At 34.9% G+C, this 22,253-nt stretch overlaps 2 protein-coding genes across 5 annotated transcripts in view; one reads left to right on the forward strand and one right to left on the reverse strand.

Moving 5' to 3' along the window:
• The window catches only part of LOC126763673 (solute carrier organic anion transporter family member 74D), a 122,064-nt gene extending 106,003 nt beyond the window's left edge, over positions 1–16,061 (forward strand). For all 4 annotated transcript variants that reach the window (XM_050481387.1, XM_050481385.1, XM_050481386.1 and 1 more), the window contains exons 6-12: positions 7,213–8,921; positions 9,571–10,050; positions 10,129–10,492; positions 10,584–10,759; positions 12,794–12,943; positions 14,465–14,641; positions 15,454–16,061. In XM_050481387.1, the coding sequence (XP_050337344.1) occupies positions 7,655–8,921; positions 9,571–10,050; positions 10,129–10,492; positions 10,584–10,759; positions 12,794–12,943; positions 14,465–14,641; positions 15,454–15,623 (2,784 nt within the window). In that variant the 5' untranslated portion in view covers positions 7,213–7,654 and the 3' untranslated portion in view covers positions 15,624–16,061. The remainder of the gene's footprint in view (positions 1–7,212; positions 8,922–9,570; positions 10,051–10,128; positions 10,493–10,583; positions 10,760–12,793; positions 12,944–14,464; positions 14,642–15,453) is intronic.
• Positions 16,062–19,795: 3,734 nt separating this feature from the next.
• Positions 19,796–22,009, reverse strand: LOC126761307 (U4/U6 small nuclear ribonucleoprotein Prp4). The gene is made up of 2 exons (XM_050477361.1): positions 20,647–22,009; positions 19,796–20,576 (listed from the first exon to the last, which is right to left on the reverse strand). Exons 1-2 carry the CDS (start codon positions 21,884–21,886, stop codon positions 20,194–20,196), a joined length of 1,623 nt encoding a protein of 540 aa, XP_050333318.1. The 5' UTR covers positions 21,887–22,009; the 3' UTR covers positions 19,796–20,193.
• Positions 22,010–22,253: the final 244 nt, after the last annotated feature.

The following is a 22,253-nucleotide window of genomic DNA, read 5'->3' on the forward strand; positions in this document are numbered from 1 at the left end:
CGTCTCATACATGCAGCTGTGTTGCAAGCGCATCTTCCGTGCAGCTCTTCGTTTGTATGGTTGTAAATATGTATTTTTGCATGTGTGTGGTTGTGCATATGTATGTATGTAGAACCGCATATACATATGTAAGTATGTACATATATATGTATTTGATTGTATGCAAAACTTCACCTTTGCTATTGTTGTTCTCACTGCAGCTTGACGCCGCTGTTGTTGCATCAGCGCAGAATGTCAAGGAACTTTACTCGTCACTGCCAACTATGACCGAATACCCACAGCCTTCTTCTCTCATTTTCGCTTTTTTCTATTACTCTCCCAAGTTCGCTTTTTTATTATTATTTTTTATGTTTTTTCCGCATTCACTCCGATTGCCTTGTGGTTTTTTACTTAAGCGCCGATATTCTCAAATTCTTACTGCTTTCGAAACAGCATTGCTTTGTATTGAGCTGTTTCATTATTATGCAGACACTGATGTTTACACAAGCGAACCAAGCAGTGCTGTATTGTTAATATTTCGAATTAACCGGAAGAAAATAAATTCGAAAGATCTATAATTGCTATTATTTATGGCATGATTTTCATTCAGATATCTCGATGAATTTCGTAAAGCATATCCCGGTAGCGCTGTTTTCTGGAAAAGAGTAGCGCTATCTGGCTATATCTTTAAGGGTTAATTACCAGAGATATTCAACAATATAGCTGAACATCTAATTATTTTAAATTCAAAGAATGAGAATCCATAACTCTAACATAGTGGAACGATTGCAAAGCCATTTAAGGGAATATTTCCAAAAAAAATTAATTTAAAATAGTTAAATATACACTTCAGATCTATATTAACCTAGACTGGTCTATATAAATTGCGCGCTCATACCGAATCGATAAATTTTTTAGAAGTGGTTTGATGTTCATATGTCAGTTGTTTAGAACACGAAAAGTTTGACTGGCGATTCGTTTTTAAGTAAAATTTCTGTAGATCCACGGGGAGAGTCCCAAAAAGTTAAAATTCATACATTATTTCCATCTTAAGTGACACTCCGCGAAGGAAAAGGCCTTGTGTTGCAAGTACAAAATTATATAGTTAAATTTTTCCTCGAACACACTAAGGATAAAAAAAAGAATTTTGTGTGTTAATGAGATACGATTTTTGATAAAAAAAAAAATTGCTACTAATGCCAAAAATGGCTTGATGAACGTTATACGGTTTCTGCTTTGAATGAACCACACATTCCTAATAGCCTTTTCGCATAGCCAAATTAATTTAATACATTAAGATTATAATTGACAAACCCTGTTTGCCTTTCACACAGCTGACTACTCGGTTAACGTTAGGCTCAATTAACGATCAACTGTTATATTTGTTATTTCTTCATTTTGTATTTATTCAAATTATTAAAATCTATCAGCTGAATAATACTTCATTCGTGCACACAACCATATATTTATAGCCTGGACAACAACCCGCAGAGTTAAGCAAATGTCAAATTTATAGGTATACAACAAATTTTCTGTGACAATGAAATACTAATGATATTTGAAAGCAAAAAAAATTCAAACCCCTTTTTAACAAACTTTCACAAGCCGCTGTCTCTTTTTCCTCACGGTCGTATAGTTTCCATTGACTGCGGTAATCGCCGTTGAGAAAAGACCATCAACTTTACGCAAAACTTTTCCCTACACGTTCGTTTTTCGAACACACTAAGGCCGGCTCATAAGATGAGGTCATTGTCCATGCCTCCACACCAAAAAGCAGGAAGGGAATACATAGGACTTCTTAAGGTCCAAAGCAGCACCTGTTCGCAAGAGCGATTCTGCATTGGATTTCAAGGTCTATTCACATGCGATCACAAAAATCACAACTCTCACTGAGTTTTATGAAGTGAGATTTACCTCACTGACTGGCGTAAATTCAAAAGCTCAAATGCTCACAATTTTCTCACAATTCTATGATATTTGAAAGCAAAAAAAACCCCATAACAAACATCACAAATTTTTCCTCAGGTCAAGTTTCTCAGAATAGGACTCGTTCACATCAAATATTCCCTACCAACACATACATATATCTTAAGGCTTACTTCATACCGGTGCACCCATTAATTTGTATTACATCGTTCTAAATTTGTTTTCTTAAAAACATCTCTAAGTTTTCAGTCTTTCTTTAAAAGTTCAACGAAAATACGAAAAAAACAAAGTGACGAATTTTGTGTGTCGAAAAAATTTGGATTATGCCATATTTTATAATATTTATTTATTTTGTCATTTTATCATCTTAATTTCTAACTCAAACAGCTACTGTGTTCATCCAATTTTTTAAATAAAAATCGTACTATTTTTCATGAAATAAATGAAATTTCAAATTTAATTCAACCTTGAACGAAATTATTTTAATTGCCTACAAATTGCCTAATAATTGACAATTGTGAAAGTGTTGTATTGGGAAAAACAACAAAATCTTCGCTATGAAATATATATGAAAACAAAATTAGCAATTAAGTTAATTAGAATTATGGCAGTAATTTTGTTTACTTTAATGTGTATTTATCCACAAATTGTCACATTTTCGTAATTTTCCCCTTCGAATTCGCAGCTTTAATTGAATCACTCTCTGCAATTGTTTATACAATTACATCAAATTAGCAAACTGAAAAATAACAGTAATTGCTAAAAGTGTTTTTTACCGCCAATTTTCATGTTAAATTCATTCAATAAAGTGACAAATCTTAATAATAATAATAAGTGACCATGTGGTCTCTGCAAAAATTGATAATAAAATCTTATTTACGCAATAATTGTGCCAAAATGTAAACCAGTGCAAGATTGAGTACATTTTCAGTACATTTCGAATATGAAACGTGCCGTAATTAATGTGTTGCGCAAAAGTCATAAACATATAAATATTTCAGTATACTAAATATATATATGTATATATGAAGGCAGACTTTTTCCAAGCCATAAAAAGTGCAACACCGTTAAACCAAGCGAAGTAAATATGGATGTCATGCTTATACACATATATTGTATATATGTATTGTGTATGTATGCATGCCGACCTTTGATAACGAAAAATAAATTATCAGTAATAACATACACAGGCATAAAACTCAGCAAATAAGTATCTGGCCATATTTTTTCTTTGGGTGGTCATATTTTTGCAAGCAATTACGGTCCAACATTTTTTCTGCACATTTCCTTATATGCACCATAAAATAAGTAAAGGTTAGTAGGTAGGTTTCATGACAATTATCGCTAAGCACATAGACGGAGAACGGTTTGATTCTATAAACCAAAAAACATTCTCTAACGAACCAATATTCAATCATTATATCTTGACTCCTTATTTTTGTTTTGCTAAATAAAACCATTATAGGCATTTCGGAAAGAACTTCAATTGTATCAATTAGTAGTTTTCGCTTTATGCGTACTAAAGAACACAAATAGCTAATTAACTTACGCTTAATTGCGTCAGTTTCGTATTTTTTCCAATATACATATATTAGTGCTCTCTACACTATTAGCTAAATGACAAATTCTTAATTGAGTCAATTAAGATTTTGTCCATCATTAGTTTAGTCAATTAACAATTTTCGTCATTTTTCCATCCTTAATTTTTCCATCCTATGTGTTTGTATAGAGAATAAGCTAATTGAAAAATTCTTAATTGAGTCAATTGAGAATTTTTCCATACTTAATTGAGTCAATTAACAATTTTATTTAACTAATTGATGGCCCTTTAATTTGGAATTTTTCGATCCCTAATTAAGTCAATTAATAATTTTTCCATCATTAATTGAGTCAATTAACATTTTTTTGTCATTAGTGTAGATATTTAACTAATTGATAGCCCTTCAACTTTAAATTTGGTAAATTATAATTTGTTACCATTACAAATTTGAGTACATAAATGTATAATTACAATTAGAAAGCCCCAAATGAAGTCAATTAAAAAATTTCTTACGAAAAATAAAATTTTGCAAGTAATTACTACACTACTTTAATTGAGTCATTTCGAGCTTTTATCAATATAAATACATAGAGAAGTGACTAAATTAAGGTTATGTCTGGTACGCCTTTTAGAGAAAAAATAAGACGAACATGAACAAAACTGTAAATTATTACCAAAAAAAGTAATTCCATTTGAAAATTTGCAAGCTGGAAATAAAAATTATTATTTATAAGCCGCTGTGCCTCCAATTATTTTAAGCAACACAGCAGAATTCGACAAACAAACTACTGCTTAATTTAATTTAATAAAATTTATCAAAGCAATCTAAAATAATTGTTTTCTTCTCGCTAATTAACTATTCAAAAAAAGCCAGAAATCGAAAACAAATTGCGAAAGCGATGTTCACGTCACGCGGCGGTCGCAGCTTTTTGCCCTGACATTGAATTCATTTCGGAAACTCACGCTTATGAATACAATAAAATATACATATGTGTGTATGTACATATGAATATACAAATATGTTTGTGTATATGTCGGTATAAATTGTTTGTGATACACCTACAGCCACAAAAATTAAACAAATATACTTAAATATGTATATTATATATGGTATACACATATTTATATATGTGTTTGTGTGTGTATATAAGAAATCAACTTTTTTATTGTTTACTAGCCAATCTTGTATGTCGTTTTTTGCAAGCTGTATCAATATTGACACTGACTGTGGCTGCGACTGTGGCCTAAAATGGCTGCACTGCACTGATAAAAAATCCATGCACACATAAACAAATGCACACTCATACACAATTATATCACTTTTTTATATGTATGTATATATGTGTGTAAATATGAAAAGTATTGTCAAAATGTTATATGGCAATTCTTCTACTGCTTCTCCAGCGCGATTGCGTTGGTGCATTTTTTCGGTAAATTTTTCATAAAATTTAGTCAAAATCCGGCCTTCGCCGTCACTGGACGTGTAATTTGTGCAGCAATAATGCAATAAATATTGCCAAAAAACACTAGTGAACAGCTTAACAATTGTGATTATTCTTATCGGCATTAAAAAAACGCTGTTGATAACAATTCCAGTCACCCAATTACCCACTTTCGCTGCGTGTGACTACTTGACTTGAAGCAACCTAATTATTTTTGCGAGTGTATTTGGCACGCATACGCAGAAAATACGCATAGGAACGGCAAATAAATACAAAAAAATTGTATTAAAAATAGTTTGTGTATTTTCAAGGTCAGTGTTATATGGAAAGTGAGTACGTAATGATAACAGTACATAATCAAAACGCTATGGCATGGTGATATCAAATGTGCAATAAAGATAGCGAAAATGAAGAATATTAAATAATAAATAGTTTAATTGAAAACGAAAGTGCAACTCATTTGAAATGAGTCGAGCACGTGAAATACATACATACATACATACATGTATATGAGTAAAAGAATTACACACACCAATACGTATGCAGAACTTACCCGGTTTTGTTTGTGTATTTGTGTTTGCGATTTTAAATTGTCATTTGTTATCTATTAACCTTCAAATGGTTCAGTTGCCTCACCTGCTGTGTAGCTTATGACTCTACTATCTCCATACATATACATTTATACATAACTGTAACGTAATTTGGCAAGAAGTTAGTGTATTCGACTGCATCATTTTAACGACGTAATTATTTCTCAATATGTGTATGTGTCAGGGTGGTTCTTAAAGTGGCAAAGGCAATAAATTCTTTCTATAAAAGTAGTGATAAATTTTTTTTCTAAAGTTTCAAACAACTGTTATATTATTACTTCTGTGACAAGCCGTTGCTTTGTATTACATATAGCTACTGATTTCAGTATAGTATAAAACGTAGATGATAACTATTTTTGAAAGAAAATTTTGATAATATTCAAATGGAAAATTCTGCAAAGATAAATAAAAAACAAGAAACAATTTTAACTTCGGTTTCACTGCACTTCTTACATTTCACAATTAAAACTAGTGCAGGGATATAATAAAATGTAAATATTTTTCTTAAATAAAAAAAAAAATATTTTCAAAAATTCACAAAATACTTTTGGAAATTGGTTTTGATCTTTTGCTGATTTTTATAAAATGGGTTTTACAATAGGGACGCTACAAAAGTAGACCGATTCTTCTTCAGTAAGGTTTGCCATTTTATCATGGAAAGATATACGATCAAACAACGAGTTGAAATTATTAAAATTTACTACCGAAATACGGAGTCAGTGGCCTCAACTTTAAGAGTCCAATTTATGGTCTTCATAGTCGGCCCGTCAGATCAACAATTGAGCGTCTAGTGGAAAAATTTGAATCCTCCGCCACAGTACAAAATGTTCCCGTGCCAGTGAGACAAAGACAAAGTGCCCGTAGTGTCGAGAATATTGCTGCCGCTAGCAGTCGTTGCGACGATCAAATTGGCGCAAGAACTGAAGCCGTATAACCACCAGATTCGTCATATGTTCTTGAATTGAGCTGAGCAACAACTTGAAAATGATCCGGATTTTCATCGAAAAATCATCTTCAGCGATCAGGTGAAATTGCTGCGATGTCGGCTGATTTATGCTTGAAAAGCGTCGAAAATTGAGTTCAGCGTCTGGAATTTTGCAATCGTGGCCATGCAAAAAAATCGAGTTCCATAAATAAAGGCTTCAAATATACTTTCACAGAAATAAAGAACCTCATTGATATCCCAAACTGTTTTTGTTTCAACTTTTGTGGCAATCTTATTGAAAACCCCGTTATATTCTTTGAGATTAATCATTCCTACATTCAAAAAATCGTTCAAAAATAAGCAGTCTTAGGAAATCCATCATTAAACCAACTTGAAAGAATCTATTTAATTCGATTGTTATACCTATACAACATAAAGTCGACTTCGAAGGTGGTCTCGTATAGCCTTTGAGAATTCTTAAACATTCCTAAATTCAAAAAAATTATTCAAAAACATGTAAATTTAAAAGGTTCTACTTGTGAGAGTCTTCATATTTAAAACAATTGTTACGCATACACATTACATTGCAAGAGTCGAACTTACTTCCCCACTGCCCAAATAAGTGATCTAGAAATAAGAAACAATTCATCTGTAAGGTGGATTTATCATTAGCCTTCTGGGTGAAAAAAATCCCTAAAATTCTATGATAATAAACCTTCCGGTTTGGTGTTTCTCCACTGTTCTTTGAAACTATTTATTATTTTTGAGAAGATTTTATAAACTAATTCCTTCAATTTCTTCTATTTCCAGACACTGCCATATAAAAAACAGAAGCTGCAAACTTTACAACCTTCAACTTCAAAACTACCTCGTTTAAGCTACAAAATATTGAAAATAATTCGTAAAACCGATTAAAAATAAGCTGCCAGTGTCTTTGTTAAGACACCAACAAGACAACAAACGCATAAAACTCTAAACAAAACTATACAAAAAGAAATTAAGAAGCTCCAACCGGGGAACTTAACTGTTATCAACTATTTTACAATAACAAAAAGTCAAAATTAGATATCGAAAATGGATGAATATTTAGTAGAAATCTCATAGAATAATTAAATTTGAAACACACAAATCCCACTTACACCCATCCACCCTTCCCTCCAACAAAAATATCCCAGCTACACAACACCAACCCTAACGAACTCCTACATTACCTACTACCCCAACTAAAAAACACCGACAGCTACAACAAAATATGAATCCCTCGACAAATGCCAGCGACGTCGATGCCGCGGCAAATCCACAAATGCTCAATTTTCAGTCTCCACAACGCCAGATAAAGCCAAGCACAGCTTCAAGTCCAGCTGGTACACCCTACAAACACAATGGCAGCAATGGCGATGCTAGTCTGAACGGCACACCATTACACAATGGTCACGGCAATGCGAATGGCAGTAATGGTTATCAGAATGGTACACGACGTGATTCTACGCAGGCCTGGACCCCACTACTGTCGAACGGTAATGGTAACAGTGCTGCACTAAACAATGGTAATGGCAACACTGGCTTGACAGACAACAGTTTAGTTGGCACAGCAAGTATTAATGGAGCGGAAGACGGCAGTCTAGCAGGACAAGATGCGAATGAAACACTAGGTGATCCCACCACTGTACTATACACCAAATCGACCAGTAATAACAACGAATGGAAAGATGCCGAACAAATTAATAACCTCAAAAACGGTCTGTTACATTATCCGGTTAATCATCAGGGCAACAATAATGGTTCGCTAATGAACGGCAAGAATGGTATCGGCTTGGGCGTACCAGACAAGTATGATGAACAAGATCCACTTACCGGCTTATACGCACAAAAAAATACACGAACGCGTGAACCGGATGAATCGGATACAGATTCCGAGTTGAGTAATGGCGATCGACAAGCTCCCGGCTGCGGTTTATTCGGCTGTCGGCCGAAATGGGCGCGTAACTTTGCCTCGACCAATGTCTTCATGGTGGTCTTTTTGCTCGCCTACATTTTACAGGGCATGTATATGACATATTTCGTGTCGGTGATCACTACCATCGAGAAACTATTTCAGATTAAATCGAAAACGACGGGTTTTCTACTAAGCGCCAGTGAGATGGGTCAAATTAGTACCGCTATGTTGTTAACCTACTTCGCGGGACGTGGTCATCGCCCACGTTGGATCGCTTGCGGCATGGTATTATTCTCCATTGCAGCTTTCGCTTGCTCATTGCCGCATTTTATATTTGGCAAACAACTGATGCAATCACTTGATACGCTCAGTAACGGCGGCAATGGTGGTAATGCGGCAATGCGCGCCTTACATGGTCAAATGCTGCACGCCAGTTATGGACTGCATGGAATGAATGACACAATAAATGCGACAAGTGCGAACGCATTGGAAGGCGGTCTCAGTGCATTGTTGGCCAATGTGCCGGGCTCACACGAAATGAATCTGTGCATACCGGGACAGAACTCAACGAATTCCAATTCAGGTATGTTAACTATATATTTATACTTAAGAGATACGAAATAGTGAAAATTAGGTACAGGAATCGACTTTCCTCAATTTGTGGTGTGCCTCGCGAAAGTCTTTGGGTTTTAAGACATTCATCTTTTTCTTATTCTTCATTGGCGCTGCTAATGCAGTTAAAGCCGAGTTTTCGACAGCGCGCCAATCGTTCTTGCTCTTCGCTGAGGTCCTTTTTCACCTGGTATTTCAATCAGAGTGGAGGTCTTCCTCTGATTCCCCCGGCGAGTACTGCGTCGAATACTTTCAGGGCTGGCCCGTTTTCATCCATTCAGACGAGACAAAATATTTATATACAAACGAGCTGAGTCGAATTAGCCATGTCCGTCTGTATATAAGCGAACTAGTCTTTCAGTTTTTGAAATATCAATCTGAAATTTCGCACACCTGTTTTTCTCCCCAAGGCGGTGCTCATTTGTGAGATCCGCCGATATCGGAACCCGTACATTTCTCCGAATAGAGATTCAGATTGGACTGATTTTGTCGTTTTCGAGTTGTTTCAGGTACTGTACTTAGTACCTCTATTATTACTGATTTCAATCCTTCATTTGACTAAGAAGTCTTATGCTTTCTCAATTTTTTCCGATATTTAACCATAATTATCTTTTTTGTAGAATGCGATGAGGATCAAAAACTGGAGCAGGCATCACACTCAAAAATCACCGTTATTGTACTGTGCATATTCTTCGCTAGTCTCTTGAGCTCTGGCATTGGACAGACGGCAGTAGCCACACTAGGCATACCCTACATAGATGATAATGTGGCAAGTAAACAGTCACCCATGTATATGGCCATAACAATTGGTGTACGCATTTTGGGACCCGCTTCCGGTTTTATTGTGGGCTCATTTTGTACACGCTGGTATGTGAATTTCTCCAATCCCGGCTTCGATGCAAGCGATCCACGTTGGATTGGTGCCTGGTGGCTGGGACCAGTCGGTATTGGCACTCTCATGTTGCTGTCTTCTCTTGCAATGTTCTCATTCCCAAAACAGTTGCGCGGCAAACGAAACCCCAATGCCGGCGAGGCTAAAGCGGATGGCGGTGATGAGGCTGCAGCCGCAGTGGAGGTAGATGAGAAGCCGAAATTGAGAGGTTTGATAACTTCCTTGTAAAAACTTCTTTGAAATTTTTAAATGTTAAAATGTTGAACAATTATTTTTATTGTCAAAGATTTTCCAAAGACCGTACGACGTCAACTGAAAAATGACATTTTGATGTTCCGCACGGCTTCTTGTGTCTTCCATCTCTTGCCAATCGCTGGACTCTATACTTTCCTACCGAAATACCTCGAAACACAGTTCCGTTTAACCACCTATGATGCCAGCATGATTGCCGCCTTTTGTGGCATACTCGTCATGGGTGTGGGCATTGTAATATCCGGTTTGGTCATTTTGAAGTTGAAACCGTCGGCGCGTTCCGTAGCCGCTTGGATTGCATTTACAGCGCTGTTCTACTCAGCCGGCATGGTTGTGCTGATATTCGTGGGATGTAGCATGAACGATTTTGCTGGTTACAAGAGTGCTACGAGTGATTCGTAAGTAATATACATATATACATATACCTACATATTATAAAATATATGTATGTGCATACATTTTTTATTCGAAATTCATTTGCATTTACAGTCCCGCCATGATCGAACCAGCATGTGACCTCAATTGTTCCTGTGATACGGGTAATTACGCCCCCATTTGCGGCATGGATGGTCGTATATATATTTCCACCTGTCATGCGGGTTGTGCAGCGTCAGCATTGACTGATAACGGCACCTTATTCAGTAACTGTACATGCATTCCAGATTGTAAGTTTGAAAGCGTTATTTACATGCATACTCATACACACACACAGATACATACACATCTATTTACTCGTACTCACAATTTCCATATTCGCTCAAAGCATGTGCGCCATGCGTATACGTAACATTTCACCAAAGTCAAATTTCACCACAGGCAACCAATTTTGCTTTTCATTCATATAAATCATAAGAAGTTTAATTTTTCTTACTAAGAATTATTTCAATTTGACATAAATAAATAAAATATACGCCTTTCTAGAGTAATATTTCCAAAAGTTTATCTAATTGGTTATATCCTAAATGTATGCTTATGCCTAACTAAGTATGAAGTTTGAAGGGATTTTAATTTTTTAATTAAAAATATTTGGATCATAAAAAAAAAACCTAATTTAATCCCGATCGGAATTATAAATTGAAAATTAAATTTTAATTAATTAATTAAAATCAGAATTAAAAATTTATAAAATATTTTTCAAAAAAAAAGCAAAAATTGTAGTAAGAAATACTAAAAGCATTATATTTTATATCAACAGCTCGAATAAAAAAAGACAAAAACAGAATGAGTGTCATATTTCCAACTGAAAAACTACTTGCATAGCCAAAAGAAATCAAATTTAAATGAGATAAAAAGTGCTAAACTATATTGATATTTTCTTAAAAATAAACGTTTCTTTTCAAAAGATAACACAAATGGTAAAGCACGTAGTAGTACGCAAACTTGGGGTTAACATTTTTCTTTCATTCTGGAATTTTGGGCTTAACAGTTTGAAAGTTATTTTTAATTAGGTTTTTCGGCATTACAAATGATGAAAAAATAATAATTAAAATGTTAAAATCACTAAATAAATAAAACAATTCACAATTATTTTAAAAAAATTTTCAACCTTCGCGGTTCAATTTTTAGTAAAAATTAAAAAAATATGCATATGCATATATGTATATTAATATTTTTTTTATAAAAAATTGAAAACTGTTTTTAAATATACATATATATGTATTATTTTTTTTTATTTTTCAAACGAAAATCAATGGCCGATCCAGCAGCGGTCGTTACTTCTTTCACATAGAAATTCTTATTGCATTAAAAAATTATAATGAAGTGCTTGTAAATGGTTTGTGTTAGTCTAATGATTATTATTTATATATAAATGATCAGCGTGACGAGCTGAGTTGATTTTGTCTTGTCTCTCTATCTGTCAGTCTGTATGTGAACTCTAGTGTCCTAATTTTTGAGATATAGTTTTTAAAACGTTGAAAACGTACTTTTCTCCTTAAGAAGCTGCTCATTTGCCGGAATCGTCGATATCGCACCTTAGCAGCATTTAACTGTCATATAAACTCACCGATCCAAATTAAATTCTGGTATGAAAATCTTTTTATTAGACAAGATATATTCATGAAATGTGGCATAGATTACTGGCCAAGGCAGCACTATAAACGAGCATATTGTTCATATAAAAGTTTTGAATTCTAATGTAAAAATAAATCAAGCAGGAAATGGTACAGGACAGCAAAAATAGTATAATCCCAACAAATAAATAGGAGCCCACGTACTGCAACTACCTGAAAATATAATTTTTCTGAATTTTTAGAAATTTATAGGGAACTCATTCCACTTTGATTTAACTTATTAACACCTCCTCGTACTATAGGTATTAATGCTAGACCCTTCTTGAAATTAGTTTTAGGAACTTCATTCTCAAAAAATTATATTATTATATTTTTTTTATACACTCCATATATTTATCAGTCTTACATATTTTAATACTCATTATAAAGAATATATATATGTTAGTACATAGTATAGTATTTACTCTATATATAATATGCATATTTAGAGCCATTCATTTGCATGGCTTTGCCATTTTCATTTATTAATTATTGCATTTTATTTCATTTTTTCTCATATACATTAATTATTTTTTACCCATTTCCTCGAGTCACTGTCATAACCTACCCCATTTTTCTTCTTTTCTCTTCTTTCTACCCCACCCAACCAACTTTCTGTTGCGTGCGCGTGTTTATCTGTTCTTGCAGCTTTTAAGAACCAAGCGATCGGCGGATATTGCGCTAATAACTGTAAGAATTTCATATTCTTCATCATTATATTCGCCGTTTGTGTGTTTATGCATTCGACATCGGAGGTGGGCAGCATGTTGTTGGTGATGCGTTGCACACATCCAAATGGTAAGTAAGAAGAAAGCAAAATCAAAAAGTATTTAGTAATTTAGTTTAAAATATATTATTTCGAAAATACATTTAGAGAGCGCATAATTATATATATATATATATATGTGACCTGGTCTACGAAAAGGGAGCTAACGTGCGAAAACTAGTTTTCTGGGAAAAGCTGTTAAAAATAATCGTCAGTTTCTCCTTATCTCATTAATTGTTCTCCTTTTTTTGACACCTAAGCCCCCTTTCCGTAGACCGGGTCACATATAGTATATATATCTTTCGAATGATGTCCGCGGCTACGTCTCAGATGGTCTATTCGTTGAGTACAATTTTCGTTGACAAGTTCGAGCATTTCGACTGGTAACTGGTGAATGTCACGCGTCATGTTTTGCGCCAAGGCCTGAATCGCAGCGGGATTGTCCACATAGACTTTAGACTTTACATAACCCTACAAAAAAAAAGACTTACAGTGTAATATCACACGATCAAGCAGACCAAAACGTGAAATTTTCTGCTCACCGAAGTGTCCTCTCCATAAAACCTTTGATTGATGCGATGCGTAGGAACTGGCGCCGTCTTGTTGAAACCAAATGTCGCCGAGATCACGAACTTCAATTCAGGCATCAAATAATCGGTTATCATGGCGCAATAACGGTCGCCATTGACAGTTAGGTTCTCTCCGGCATCATTTTTGAAGAAACCAAACCGTTATTTTTTTCTAAATCAAATGACAGCTCTTCAATCGATTCAGATTGCTCTTTGTCACAAATGTGGCTATTTTGCCTTTGAACATTTGAGCTGGACAAAATTTGGTTCGAAAACGTCTGATCTTCTTGGAACTTTTTAAGAGCTCATAGAGTGAAGCAATGTCGCGTGGGAAGGTCCAGCGGCTTCAGTTCTTGCAGAAGCTATATTTTGTACGCTTTGAATTTAAGATCTATACGCCAAGTCGTTCCATAAGTCAGTCCAAGTTGCTTGGAAAGGCGCGGAATCGACTCTCTGCGGTCTTCGTGTACACTCTATATTTTTTTTCTGGACGTGGTCTATTCGGTCAAATAATAACCAATAAAGAATGCTGGAGATACCAAGCAATGGAGATCTTTGGATCTGGTTTTCAAAACCCCAATTTCCAAATGGAGTATAATGTAATCAAAAATACATTTTGGTCCATATTTTATAATATTTCAGCACAGAGAATTGACTGCTTAGAACCCTTTGAATATTTAACAAGAATGTTATACAAAACCGATTCTAAAAAAAAACTATATTTAGGTCAAAATTATTTAAAATTAAGGATTTAGAAGAAAAAAGTTAATTCGACTTTTATGAGACCATCTAAGACGTATTTAATTAAAACTACATATTTGCTGTATTAATGTGAGGTTAGGTATCAAGATTTTTAGCACAGCGAGTACTTGTAATGTCTAGTTATAAATCCTAAAACATAATTTTTGTAAATTGAAATTCAGGTTACTATTTTCTTTATTAAAATCTAACGCTTATGAATTATAATTTCATTCATTTTTACAGACAAAGCCATGGCTATGGGCATCATACAGTCGGCGATTGGATTATTCGGTAATGTTCCTTGTCCAATTATTTATGGCGCGGTGGTCGATTCGGCGTGTCTCCTCTGGAAAACGGTGTGCGGCAAGCATGGAGCCTGCTCGCTGTACGATTCAGACACGTTTAGGCACTATTTTCTCGGTAAGAATATATATTTTAACAAAAAAGCACCCGGAAATTGTTATTAAATTCCCGGGTAAATTATTTTGCCAAAAAGTAGAAATTTGCAAGTTGGTAGGACTATCCTTAATTACTATGCCAAATATGAACGCGATCTGTCAACTAGTTTGATTACAGCTGCTTAAGTCAGTACACCTCAGTAGTGCGTTGCGATTTTTTACAATGGAAAAATATATCGAACAAAGAGTTTGTCTCGATTTTTTTATTTCTAACAAAATTTTTATTTCTAATAAAATATTAAAAAAGTAAAGGATATGGTGTTTGAAAATCGTCAGGTAGGCGTTAGAGAGATGGCAAGGGAGCTCGAGTCCGTTCGAATAATTTTGGAGGATATTTTGGGTGTGAAACGCGTTCTTGAACTACTCGCTCCGATAAAGCTGAATTTTTTTTAAAAAAGAGTACCGTAAAGAGGTCTGCGAATTCCGATTTGACATGCAAACAAGTCAACAATCATCGGAATGGCACTCGTTTTCAGTCGTTCGAAGAGATAAAACAAAATTCGCTAAAGAGTTGCAGGTCATCCCAAAAAGTGCTTATGAAAAGTATTTCGAGGACTGAAAAAATCGTTGGCATAAGTGTATAACATCTGGTGGGGAGGCGACAAAATAAATTTTGACGAAGAATTGAATAATAATTGAATAATATTTTGCGTTTTATTTACAATTTCCGGGTACTTTTTTGTCACAATATACTCTAAAATGTTTTTCGTCTTTATCACAAGTCAAAGTCAATAATTAAATTAATTAACACTTATTAATTGTTTATCTCACCAGGTATTACCGCCGGCATAATGTTCCTGGCATTCATAATGGATCTGGTGGTGTGGAGCAAGGCGCATCGCATCGACATAACGCCCGAGGACGGCAGTGAGCCGCACGGCAAACAAACAGCCGCAGAGACGGAGTGCAAAAAGTCAATGGTGGCGCCGGATACGAGCGTCTGAGCAGCACTTCCATCCAAAGGAGTGCGGACATATGTAGCTGAAAGAACAAAAACAAAAAAAAATTAAACAAGAAAACATTTGAATAAGTGTCTTAAGGGCTTGTTTCACACAAACAAAAAGTTTCAAAACGGTATTCAGTTAAAGATATAGAAAATGAGTTGAGCAACTGGTTGAGAATATGTTCTAAGTAATGTGAACATGACGACGCACAATATGGCCAAAACAAAGGCGCTCGATAAATGCAAAGCAGGATATGTGTGTGTGTGTCTGTCACATGCTTTGTGAGAATTTGCCGACGAAGGAATGCGATTTTGCATTTATTGTTGATAGTTGATTTATTGGTTAGTTTAGTTAAAGTTTAGTTAATGACAGTTTAGTTATAGACAGCAAAAACTATGAAAAGAAAAAATAAAAATAAAAATAAAAATAAAAACAAAAGAGAGCGCGATGATTGGATACTAATGACATGCACTGAGATTGGCATGTGTGGCTAAGCATGAATGAAATGTAAAAACAAAAACGAAAATAAGAATTTAAAAAATATTAAAATATACATACATATATGTATGTACATACATAGAGACGGCAGAGAATTAAAAAAAATGGGTGTTTCTACTTACGTATAACAACCCTGTGCAGCCACATAAAAATTTGTTTATTTTTGAATAATTTTTAATAATTTAAAAAAAAATATTGTGACTTCAATTCTCATGTATGTATGTATGTATGTATATCCTCAAAACTATTTGTAAATTTATATTTAAAGAAATGCCGCTTGCATTTTCAAATTTAAATGTTAGAAAATGTATGTATGTATGTAACTGCGTACCATATAGTGAACACTTATTAATATGTCAACATTTTAAGAAAATAAATCTCAGTTATAGACTAAAAATATTTTTTAAAGAAAAAAACAAAAAAAAATATTTATACATTAACACATACACACATGCATATGTATGAATGTGTGCATGTTTCTAAACACAAAATTGAGTGTAATAAAAAAATATATTTTTAAAAAATATTTCAGCGTAAGAAAAATGCAAACAAAGAACACAATCACATGTACATATGTATGTGGGAAACAATATTGTATTTACAATGTCGGTACGCTTGTCGGTCTGAATCTAATTCATTCAAGGTGGCGTTTTCTATCAATTCCTTTATTTCTGTCGTACCCGAAATCCTCATCTCTATCCCAGTTAAAATTTTAAACGGGGAAAACTTGGTACTACGTGTCGGTGTATTGTTAATAATTTGTTGTGCCCTATTTACGTGCCTATACCAATTCTCAGACTCCTCCCGGCACATTTTAGAAATCATCGGTACTACAATTTGGTGTATTCGTTCCACTTGTCCGTTGCCCCGAAGAACACCCGTAGCTATTACGAGATGCTCTATACCTTCCCTCGCACAGTAATCTTTAAAGAGATTTCCCGTGAACGCAGCTTGTTTTTCGAGACGACCAACGACTGCCTCGGCTCCAGTGTTTTTTACCGGGTACAACCACACAAACTTCGAAAAAGCATCAACTGCAGCAAGAACGTAACAGGTCAGACAGTGGTTTAGCGACTACTGCATATCGTCCATGTAAGTTACCACGACGCCATCCTTCACTAAATCTCGAAACACTGTGAAAATGTATCGAGTGAATACTGCCGGGGAATCGGAAATACCGAAAGGAACATGAATGAATTCGTATTGACCTTGATGGGTCACGAATGACGTATATTTCCGCGAACCTGACTCTATCGACACGTGGAGAAACCCATTCCGTAAATCTAACGTTGTAAATACTTTTGCGCCTTGTAATCTCTCGATAACGTCATCCATAAGTAGCATTAGAAAATTATTCCTCATGATTTTTTCGTTCAAACGTCGGTAGTCACAACACAGACGTTTAGTTCCGCCTTTTTTCCCCACCAATACGATCGGCGAAGCATACTCTGAAACGCTAGGTTTGATTATGCCTCTCTCTTTATCGACAATACACTTATCGGAATAGGACAGTCGTCTTGGCCCTTGAAATACCGGAGTATCATCAGTCAAACAAATTTTACTACTACTTTATTTTATAACTACTAATAGTGGTACGTGTACTATTTCCTATTCCACGAAGATGATTTATATCATTGGACAAATCAATCTTCCCTAACTTCATCAACACATCGCAACGCATGAGGCATAGATCGCAACCAGTGTCTAGCAATGCTAACAACATAAACCCGTTAATAGATAATTCTTTGAAAATTACGCTGCCAAGGGACGCCATACGTATCATTTATCTCTCTGTCTATTTCGACGCTCTGGCTAACTGAAGACAATGCTAATTGCTTAAACTGCTCACTCTCTGCTGCCGCATAATCTGAATCGCTGCTCACTCTCGACTGCGCTTAACAACGCCGAATCAGCGTCATAACGGCTTGGGTTAACGGTGTCTTTAACGGTCGAAAGCCGTCACCTTACACAAAGTCCAAATCACCAGACACTTCTGCCACTTTCTGGGACGTTCTTTGAAAAAACGGTAGATCCAAGTTCGCTCCACGTTCACTGGTTTATGCATTCAACTTTAAAACTATATTTAATGATTATAAAATGTAACTTTCTTATATTTTAGTTTAACAATTTATTCACTACCTATGGGAAACGTTCAATAATTATGAAAAGCAAGTTTGCTTGTGTATATTTGTTCACCAGTACGCGTCCGTTGCGTACCAAGTCTCAGAATCGTGTGTGTGTTTCTTTTTAACCGTCGCTGTCAGTGTTCATTGTTTTCGTGGACTTACCATTTATTCAGGGCGTATGTTAAGAGTTGCATGCGTGCGCGCAGGTCAGGTCAGGTCAGGATTGCAATCCCACATGTATGTATGTATGCATGTGTAAATTTCAATTAATATTAAAAATTTACATACTCCTTATACATATATGTACTATATGTCAAATATATGTATGTATGTATGCGCTACTATATAATAATGTATGCGCTCAATTAAAATGTTCAAGAAGCAGTGCATTCAGTTAAGCACTCGTATAAGGTAGCAACTATTATTGCATAACACAAAACATACATACACATAGAACTACTCCTATACATACCTACACTACATATATATTATTTCATACGTTAATTTCTATTTAGTAATATTAAATGTATAAAATTTTATTGTAATGCAACCTATCTGTGGTAGTTAAATTTTAGTTACAATTTAATATACATATATACATACATATACCATATACACATAATTTTAAATGTAAGTTGAAAATAAAAATAAAGTAAAAAAATAATAACTATAAATAAAATTAAGTGGAAGTTTAATATATTATTTTTGCACGAAAATACGATAAAAATGAGTTTTGCTACATTAAGGGGTTACATAGGTTTCTTCGTGTTAAAAAAAAGTATTTTGTCAAAAAAAATTTTTCTCATATATGTATGTACATAAAAAAGAAAATATTTGTTTAGATATTTTTTTCTGTTACAAACATACACTATTGACAAAGAAATTCTGAAATTTTTGGAAACAAATATTTTAAACTGGGCCAATGCGACGCTATTTCCGGTGACCACTCGGAAAAAAGATGCGTCCGCGTAAGCAGGATAACTCCTTACAGGATCATCTAAAGAGAAAAAATACGTGTTTTAGTTAAAACCTTAACTCAGAACTTGAACGAAGGAAAAAAAAAATTGGATTTATTTTACAAAAATAAAAAATTTCCGACATTTTTTTTTTCAAATAGTTGTAACGGAAAAAAATCCTTCGTCCAAGTCTTTAATAATTGTATCTCAAAGTACTCGAGAAATCTTGCCAACTGAATTCAAAAACAAAGTTTCGAGAAAAACGCGTTTAAAGATGGCACTTAGCCTCGATTTTTTGAAACCCGTAAACTCATGTACATAACTCCTTAAGGGGCACATCTGGTGCGACAACCTAAAAACAGCAATTTTTCAGAATTAAAAAAGCAATAACTTTATCAATTTTTTTTTATACGATTTAATAATAAGATTTTTGAAAGAAATGATGAAGAAAATCAAAACAATTTGTTTGACGAACTTACCGCTACAACAAAAAAAACATCATGAAATCTTCGCCTAGAATGCAAAATGCGACTAAGACATTCTATATGAATAATTGCTCACCTCATTCCAGCCACAATCAATTCCACATTCATTTAAATGCATAACAAACCAGTTTTATTTTCTTATTAATTACATACATTTTTAATTTTCATCAATAAACGCGTTTAAAGACGTTCTAAACGTAGTTATGTTATCTTTTTCAACTAAAGATTTTTTTGCGAAAACGTTTTCCATGCACACAGCTTTTTTTTTTTCTCAAATAATATAACAGTCTTCGATAAAATGTTAATTGGTCTATTGTCATCGAATCAAAAGTTACACGAAATGCACTTGTTACTCGCAAAGCAAGCTAACAAAAAATTGAGTAATCTAACAGTGTTAACGTTATTATATTCAACAGTACGAAAATTAAGTATGTAGCTTTTTTTTCATAAACAAAAAACGATACCAAAATGTCAAAAGGCAAAAAAAGAAAGTTTGCTTTTAGCATCAGCTCTCCGATGCCCACACTTTGAAGGTACGATCGAAAGACGCCGTTACAATATGTTGCGAGTCGGGTGAGATGTCAACAGCCATTATTTTGCCATCATGTCCCAATAATGTTTTTAACGGCTGCCAAGTTTTATTTGACCAAATTTTTGTGGTGCAATCATAGGAGGATGTAACCAGAAAACTGCCACCATCTCGCTGGTATTTAACATCTGATATTAGGTTTGTATGTGCAGGAATCGTATAAACTGGCTGTCGACGACGTAAGTCCCAAATTTTGCAAGTATTGTCCTGTGAACCAGTAGCAATATGAAATCCATTTGGTGAGAAATCAACGCCAAAAATTGAGCCCAGATGACCTTCGAGAAACATTACGCAACGGCCTGAATGAAAAATACAAACACGCTATTTTACCAAAATAATAAGAAAAAAATAAATAAAATAAAAACAAACCTGTTCTTAGATCCCATACACGTCCAAATGCGTCAAGTCCACCAGTCACGATGACACTGCCATCGATTTGAAAGCTAAGGCTATGAACTGCTTTGGCATGCCCCTCTTGATGCAGGACTTCAGTTTTTTGTTCCAAGTCCCATAGGCGCCAAGAGGAGTCATAACAAGCTGTTGCTAGAAAACGACCAGATGGATGAAACCCTAATTTGGAAACTCTATGTGGCATATGCCCTGTTATATCTGCTAAAGATTCTTCCGAATTGAAGCCCCACAACTTCACTGCTCCATCATGACCACCAGAAGCCATTGCTACAACATTTTTATCATCTTGCGTCACGCCTGGTCGGAATGCTACACCACCAACATAACTTGCATGACCTCGAAGTGTTAACAGCAGCTTACAATCTGGTACTGTCCAAACTTTGCACAATCCGGACCATGACGAAGTCAAAATAAATTTAGAGTCTTCACTAAACGCTACTCCACTTACTGGACGCGTATCTCCCACTTGACTGCATTGCGGTGCTAAGGCATGTAAACGCTTTTGAAGCTCTACTAATCGGCCAGCGCGTGTTGCGCTTGGTACATCTAGAAGAGATCGCGCATGTTCTAGACGTGTTTTTGCTCTTGGCAAGGAGTAATCTGCAATCCATATTCTTGCCACGCGTAAGGCCTCCGGTCCTTCGTGGTACCATGTTGTTTCTTGTTCTTTCTGAAGTTGTTTTCGCTCTTCCTCTTCGGTTTGTTTTTGCTTAATCGCATTTTCCCCTAAGCTAGCTAACAACTCTTTTAAACGGCGCCGTCTTTCTGCTGGACCCTCCCCAAAGTAGCATATCGGTTCATTTAACTGTCGCAAATTAGCTTTTATTTCCGCATCATCGGTGGAAACGTTTATTTGACGTGCACGTTTTTTGCGTTCAAATTCTTTTAGTAGCGCTTCTTTGTCTTTCGCTACTTCTGTTTCTAAGTCAAAATAGTCGTCATCGATCTTATTAGCTAAAGCACCAGAAGTCGGCGGTAACGTTGGCGCCGTCGGTTTTTTCACCTCCTCGTAATCTTCATCAGATTCGATATCTTCGAGTTGATTGGTAACCGCAACACCACTTGAAGTAGATGCAGTGGCTGTGGAGCTTGCTCCCGCAATAGCAGCTGTCTGGCGCTTTCTCTCTACTTCTTCCAGAGAACCGTAATGCAGTGTGCGCTGCCTTTTAACATACTGGATGTCCTCATCATCGGACATATTAATTATCAATTTTAAATTAAATAACTGAATAAAACGTTTAAACTTACTTTATACCGAAAACTAACAAAACCCAGAAAATACACATTCCCACCAATTTTAGTAACTTGCCGGCGTTTCAAATAGTATTGCTAGTAATTTATCGCGATTATCGATATTTCAGAAATACTCAAACACTATCGACGGTCAGTTCTGATATCTATTAGATTTACAAATTTATTGAAAATCTCAAATATATCACAGTTGCAACTAGAATAAAGACCTATTTGTATGGCGGAAAAACTAAGCCGAAAATGGCAAACTGCAATCTTTAACTATATAAATCATTATACAATATTATCTTCACATTAATTTTTATAAACTTTTT

Source organism: Bactrocera neohumeralis, chromosome 6 (genome assembly GCF_024586455.1).
Source record: "Bactrocera neohumeralis isolate Rockhampton chromosome 6, APGP_CSIRO_Bneo_wtdbg2-racon-allhic-juicebox.fasta_v2, whole genome shotgun sequence".
Taxonomy (NCBI): domain Eukaryota; kingdom Metazoa; phylum Arthropoda; class Insecta; order Diptera; family Tephritidae; genus Bactrocera; species Bactrocera neohumeralis.

What these genes read in the sequence shown, in the direction of transcription:
- LOC126761307 (XM_050477361.1), bottom strand. Translation starts at nt 21,886, where the DNA reads ATGTCCGATGATGAGGACATCCAGTATGTTAAAAGGCAGCGCACACTG. An exon ending in TGTATGGGATCTAAGAACAG is followed by an intron (nt 20,577 to 20,646) that starts GTTTGTTTTTAT and finishes TTTTTCATTCAG; the next exon opens with GCCGTTGCGTAATGTTTCTC.